This window comes from Clinocottus analis, unplaced genomic scaffold (assembly GCF_023055335.1).
Source record: "Clinocottus analis isolate CAN_PGR_092001 unplaced genomic scaffold, fCliAna1.0.p SCAF_18, whole genome shotgun sequence".
Taxonomy (NCBI): domain Eukaryota; kingdom Metazoa; phylum Chordata; class Actinopteri; order Perciformes; family Cottidae; genus Clinocottus; species Clinocottus analis.
In genome coordinates this window covers 16,643,869-16,651,368 of record NW_027175909.1, presented here as the reverse complement: position 1 = coordinate 16,651,368, position 7,500 = coordinate 16,643,869, and the positions used below count along the sequence as shown (strand labels likewise).

At 46.2% G+C, this 7,500-nt stretch overlaps 1 protein-coding gene across 3 annotated transcripts in view; it reads right to left on the bottom strand.

Moving 5' to 3' along the window:
* sh3kbp1 (SH3-domain kinase binding protein 1) overlaps positions 1-7,500 on the bottom strand; it is a 25,956-nt gene that overhangs the window by 17,482 nt on the left and 974 nt on the right. For all 3 annotated transcript variants that reach the window (XM_068582023.1, XM_068582025.1, XM_068582024.1), the window contains exon 2: positions 1,127-1,284. In XM_068582023.1, the coding sequence (XP_068438124.1) occupies positions 1,127-1,284 (158 nt within the window). The remainder of the gene's footprint in view (positions 1-1,126; positions 1,285-7,500) is intronic.

Genomic DNA, 7,500 nt, shown 5'->3' with positions numbered 1-7,500 from the left:
AGGAAGTGTCGAACGTTCTGCGTCTGCTGTTCAGGAGCCGGTTTTACATAATGAGAGACGAACGAGGAACATCAAGGACGCCGCCGCCGTCCTGCGATTCCTCACGGAGTCAGAAGGAAACCCAGGAGCCGAGAGGAAGACGTGATTCATCTCGTCTGAACAGGAAGCACCTGCGTGGTTCACACTGCAGAGTGTGTTGTGTTGTGTGTTGTGTGTGTGTGTGTGTGTCTGTTGTGTGTGTCTGCGTCACGTCGCTGCAGTTTTAAGTCGCTTCAATCGCCTCTGACCTCGACTCTGATAATGCAAAAACAATGCAAAGGAAGCTGTGAGGCGGAGAGAGAGAAGAAGAAGAGGAAGAAGAAGATAGGAGGAGAGGAAGAGGAAGCGAGGAGGAGGAGGAGGAGGAGGAGGAGGAGGAAAAAGAGAAGAAGGAGGAGAAAAAGTAGGAGGAGAAGGAGAAGGAGAAGAAGAAGAAGAAGAAGAAGAAGAAGAAGAAGAAGGAGTCTGCTCTTCAGATAAAGATCCTCTGAGTCGCTGCAGGCTGATGCTTCCAGTCTCATGACTTCCTGTGACGTCGCTGGATTAAGAGAAACTCCACGAGCAGTGTGTTAACCTGAGACGACCCTAAATATTAATATTAATAAAACGTCTTTTTGTGAGGAACTTAATTCCTCGACCTTCACATAATTAATCTCTGTCGTACCGGTTGTCAGACGTGAAGCCGAAGGGTCACTTCCTGTGTCCCCCCACTTCCTCCACACACACCCACACACACACACACACACACACACACACATACAGACACACACACACACACACATTCATCAGCATTGCAAAGCTTAATGTCACTGATTCCCATAACTGCAGTCTTGTGACACTCCAGTCTGGGATTACTGCATTACTCACACACACACACACACACACACACACACACACACACACACCAATGGGACTTCTTCACACTTCCTCTCCTCATGACCTCACAGCTCACTGGAGTAGAGAACTAACTAGAACTAACTAACTACAACTAACTAACTACAACTGTCCATCACAGGCTTCTGCAGCTCAGCGTGTCTCTTTCTGATTGTGTGTCTCTGTGCGTAAGAGTTGTGTAGCGCCGGCTCACCCTGACAAAGTTGTCGGGGAACAGGCCGCGCCGTCCTCCCAGCTCGCCCTCCCACCAGCCGCCATCGTCCCGCCGGATGTTCACGATGATGTCGCCCACCGAGAGGCCCAACTCATCGTCCTGCTGAGCCTCGTAGTCGAACTCCACCACGGCCTCCACTGGGAGGGAGGGAGGGAGAGAGAGAGAGAGAGAGAGAGAGAGAGAGAGAGAGAGAGAGAGAGAGAGAGAGAGAGAGAGAGAGAGAGAGAGAGAGAGAGAGAGAGAGTTAATTATAAACCGCAATAATAAATGAAAAGGTCAACACAGCTGAGGCTGTTCTGTATTTACGCTCTGGCAGGATTCTTCCTTTTTATTGACTCAAAACTGAAAGTGGAAGACAAACACTACACTACACACACACACACACACACACTACACTACACACACACACACACACACACACACACTACACTACACACACACACACACACACGCACTCACACAATCCAACAACAACAGTAATAAATACAATTAACTCTGACCTGCAACCCTGCAGAATGAGCGTAAACTGTGTTTCCTTTCCTCAAAAACAATGAACTTTCAAAGATACTGAAGCCAATAAAAGGCGAGAAAACCCCTTCAGGGGAAGTTGGAACTTCCTGCGCCGCCACAAGCAGAACGGACATTCACAGTAAAGTCACTCTGGACTCATTTCTCTCACTGATTAAACTCATAAACTACATAAACTCGTCTCTGTAAAGGAAGAACTGAGACTATGTGACGTCGTTGTAGACGACGAGGCGCTGACCGTCACATTTAAATGTTCCCTATTGTTCATTATTGTGATCATGACGACAAAGTTTAAACGCCTTTTGGAAGGAAAACACAGTTTATGAGTTCTTCATGGACGCACAACTTCTTTGGACACGAAACTCTTTCAAACTGTATTTTATTTTGAATCCTTGACGTTGATGTTCATGAAACCAGAGGCCTGAGTGTAGTCAATCACACACACAGACACACACACAGACACACACACAGACAGACACACACACACAGATACACACACAGACACACACAGACACACACACACACACATACACATACAAACACATACAAACACACCCACACACAGACACACACACAGACACACACAGACACACACAGATACACACACAGACACACACACACAGATACACACACAGACACACACAGACACACACATACACACACATACACATACAAACACATACAAACACACCCACACACACACACTTACACACACAGACACACACATACAGACAGACGGACAGACACACACATACAGACACACGGACAGACACACACATACACACAGAGACACACAAACACTTATACATACAGACACACACAGACACATATACACAGAGACACACAGACACACACATACAGACACACACATAAACACAGACACATACATAGACAGACACACACACACACAGACAAACACAGACAGACACACACAGACAGACACACATACACAGACACACACACACATACAGACAGACACATACACACACATAAACATAGACAGACACACACACCCACACACACAGACAAACACACACAGACAGACAGACATACACGGACACACAGACAGACACACACACACACAGACGCACACAGACAGACACAGACACATACACACATACAGACACACACACACACACAGACACACAGACACAGACAGACACACACACACACACAGACGCACACAGACAGACACAGACACATACACACACATACAGACACACACACACACAGACAGACACAGACACACAGACACAGAGAGACACACACACACACACACACACACACACAGACAAACACAGACACACACACACACACACAGACACACACATAGACAGACACACACACACACACATAAACACAGACACATACATAGACAGACACACACAGACACACACACACAAACAGACACACACACGGTGCCCTTCATGAGCCGCTGGAGGTGCTTCAATGTAAAATATGGTTTAAAAGAAACGTCTCTAAATGTCACGCTCACGTTCACAGAGAGGAAGAAAAACCACCGTGTGACCACGAGAACTGGTAGAAGTGTTCTGAATGTGTCATGTCACACTGTCACATAGCTTTCTTAACTGTCACACACACTCACACACTCACACACACTCACACACACACACACACACGCATCGGCCACTGTGTGTTTAAACTGTGTGGGCAGCGAAAGGCGGGGGAGTTTTTTGGGGAGGGGGGGCGGAGGGGGGGTGTGGGGGTAACCATGGGAACAAGAGCATAAAAGGGGGAAAGCTATGACTCAGAGTCCGCTGGCTTCCTCCACCTCGCTCACTGTAACACACACACACACACACACACAGAAAAGTTGTGAGGCAATCGCCCCCAAAAATGAGGAAGCCCCCCCCCCCCACCCATCCTCCTCTGGAGTGGACCGCATGACGTGAAAGCAGTTGAAGTGGAGGCTCTGAGAGGACAGAGGAGGACTTCCTGCAAGAGACAGGAACACCCCGAAACAGACGAAGAAGAAGACGTCCCAGTTGGCCTCGCCGCGCAGATGGGGAGGCCGGGCTGCTGGCGCCGGATAGCGAAGAGAGATTAGCCGCAGATGAGCCAGCGACGTGGCAGCAAATGTTGTGGCGCTTCACGTCTCGTGAGAGCGGAAGTACCGAAAGGGTTTGTTTGGTTTGAGTTTAGGAAAGGGGAAGCGTGTGCAGCGAGTCGGCCGCGTTGCAGCAGGATCTGAGCGTCGCCGTCAAACCGCACAGACACCACAGAAGAAGACGACGGCTCGTGGCTCTGCGCGAAGACGGGGTTGCGAGTTAGTAAAGGACACGAAGCTCAACGCCAAAACAGAGCTGGAGAGTGGAGCTCGGCCTTCATTTTGGATGTGACGATGGAACAGATGCAACAAACACACACATTTTAAAGCTAATTCAAAAAGCTAGCAACGGTGCATCAATTAATTGAACCAAAAGCATCATTTTATCTTGAGAAAAAACAAACATCTGTGTTGCCGAAGCCTGATATAGCTCCCTGCATGCCCCTCCAAAAGCTATTAAAAAACTCATCACACTGTTGCGCTCATCACCACGAGCACAAACACGCTGTAGTTTATCATCTTGACTCAATCCCACGAGCGCCGTCCAGCTGCTTTAAATAAATACTCACAGCTGAAATTAGCCCCCAACAAATACACATTTTACTCCTATTCAAGTAATGCTTGCAAATAAACTAGAAGATAAACTGAGGATGAGCACAATGCTTCTGAAAAGGCCCGTGAGAGGCAGGCAGACTTGTTAATACGAGGTGTAAAGTAGAGTAACAAACCAACGGAGAATACAGCGAGCGGCTACGAGAAGCTAATTAGCCTCTTTGGGCTCATTGTGGTGATTTTATGGCCCGCTCATTTACTTCAGCTACGTGGTTCAGCCTCATTAGCCATGATGTCCTCTTAGGGGTCGTCCAGCACCAAACAACAAAGTGAGCGACGAGCGGATGAATTTTGGACAATCGTCTCAAACGAGACTCCCAAATGAAGGCTGTTGCCTGATGGCGGCGTAGCAGGTGCGCGGCTAAATGAAGTAGGCGTGTACGTCTTAATCAGACAGGTGGGAGAAAGCAACAGAACGTGTTTGGACCTCACAGAGAACCTTAATGTTTGAGCTGTAATAGGTGTGAAAAGCAATAGCCAGCTTCATGCTAGCTCACACATCCACAGTTCCCACCAACCAGTTGTAGCTGCACAGCTAGCTAGCTAGTTTCAAGTTCATATACAATATTTTTGTTGAATAAGATTCAATAGAGGCTAGTACTGTGCTAACTAATGTCCAACAGATGTTATGCTTTACCAAACTTGAAAATAGTCCTGCAACTACTCATTGAAAAGAAAAGAAAGCTGGCTTTATGCTAGCTTATTCATCACAGTTCACTTCACAGTTCCCACCAACCAGTTGTAGCCTCACTGCTAGCGAGCTAGTTTCAAGTACGGTTGACAAACATACAATATTTTTGTTGAATAACGTTTGTTAAAGACTAGTTCTGTGCTAACTAATGCCAAACAGACTTTATGCTTCATTGAACTTGAATAAAGTCCTGCAACTATTGGTCAATTAATCAAGTCATTGAAAAGAAAATGAAGCTAGCTTCATGCTAGATAATATTTTTTATCTAGACCAAACGACGAGAGTCCATCAGCTTGTTGCTGAACACACACTCAAGACTCAATCTGTGAACGGCTGATAGTGACGGACAGGCGGCCTTGAGAAGACAAAAGACCAAATATCTCAGAGCCTGGAGACGATCCACAAAACGCCCACTCGACGTCGGTGGAGAAGCAAACTACACACAGGAACCGAGACGCAGCCGCGGCGTCCGCTGCAGCAGCTGCCGTCCGTTTAGAGAAGAGGAAACTACACAAACACAGCGAGCGGCCGCGGTGACGTCGCTCCGGCTTCAGCCGACCTGTGTTTAGTTTCCGAGCCGCCGCCGCCGCCAGCGACGATGATGATGTCAAGAGCAGCTGCGTGTTTTCTGTCTGTGAAACATTCACGCTGGACTGGAGCCCACTGGGAGACAAAAGCCTCCCACTACACACCGTGGGCCTGGACCACCGACTGCAGCACATTCTCCCACGTTGAAAAGAAAAAGAAAAGAAGGAAAATTCCAACTATTCTCTGCTCAACGCATCGCTCTGTTGCGTGTTACTTTGTGACACACTCTGTGTGTGTGTGTGTGTGCGTGTGTGTACTCCCTGGATGTTTTTAATTCCCAGCACTCCTGTTTCCCAGAATGCCTTTAGGGAAACCCTCCAGATACAATCTGCATGTATTCAGAGCGACACGACGGCAGCACATGCAGGAAAAAATGTGGTCTAGTTTAGTTTATTAACTAAATCCCCGTTAGCTGGACGCTTTAGCGGATGCTAACCTGCGGCGCTAAAATTTAATGTGTACAAAAATGTGCAAAATATGACGTGAAACAAATACTATTAAAAATAGTACAGTCAGGAGGATGTAGAGTGCAGAGTATCTGTAATTTATTCAAGATAAGCATCAATGGTTCCTGAAAACCTCAAGTGATTAATGGCCTTTAATTGTTTTTTAAATAACTGATTATTACCTGTGTGAGTTATGAGAGGAGGAAGTGAAGCCCAAGCAGGAATTGCATAAAAAATAACTGTACGTTTGAGGAGGTTTGTTGTTGGGTTTGGAAGTAAAAGGGTCAAATTTTAAAATCTTAAAATGAAGGTTCAAGATCTTAATACACATATATATATATATGTATATATATATATGTATATATATATACATATATATATATACATATATATGTGTGTGTGTGTGTGTGTGTGTGTGTGTGTGTGTGTGTGTGTGTGTGTGTGTGTGTGTATTTGAACTCATTGAAGACTGATTAAATACCTTTCTGATAAACAAGAGGCTACAGTGAAGTTTCCATGACAGGCGAGTGCATCTGTGCTGTGTGTTAGTTCTTATTGAACTGGAAGGACAATCTGGCAACAAGTAGTTTATTCACAGTAAACCTGTTTGGCCCCGTTGTTATTCTTTCTGTGAAAGTTCATTCTGAAACTGAACTTCATTAAAACCCGTTGAACAGTTCTGAAAGTCTACTTGAAAGCCGCAGCGGCAAAAGCAGAATTGCACAAAGCAACTGTTAGGAGGAAGTCTGGAATTTACTTTGAACAAGAAAGGAAATAAAACGTCTAAATGTGTCGGATAACACAAGATGAAAAAGCTTCTTCCTGTATTTCAGTTGAAGCATCGCTGTGCGCTCAATCTGAAGCAACACAAACCTCTGAGGACGAGCCTGCAATGTTACACAAAGCCACCGTGGTGGTGTCGCACCGCACGCGTTGTGTATCTGATGCTGCTAGTTTCTCAGGCTGATAAAATACACATTCGTACACATACGTTCAACCTTTTCAGAAACCTACAAGTTGAATTTACACATTTTCAACAATGTCGCCCCCCAAAAACTTAACATTATTTAGATTGTACAGGCGTACCTAATAAAGTGGCCTCTGTTGGATCTCCGGGGTGACCCCCTCACAACCAGCACCGGCTCCCTGCTGTGCATCGTTTAACCTTTTGGATTCATAGAGAGATATGAACCCATGGGGACGTACCCTACGAGTGTGTATAAATAGGCTGAGCTGAGGCTCGTTTAGAGGCCGGAGTAATCTCCACTCCGCCTGTCCTCTAATTAGCGGCGCGCATTACAGACAATTTAGCAATTAATTAAGCAACCACAGAAACAGAGAGGCCCCATGAGGGGAAGTCGCCTGCTTCGCCCAGTTGGTCATCCAGCCTTGACGGTTGTTTATAATCCTGTGTGTGTGT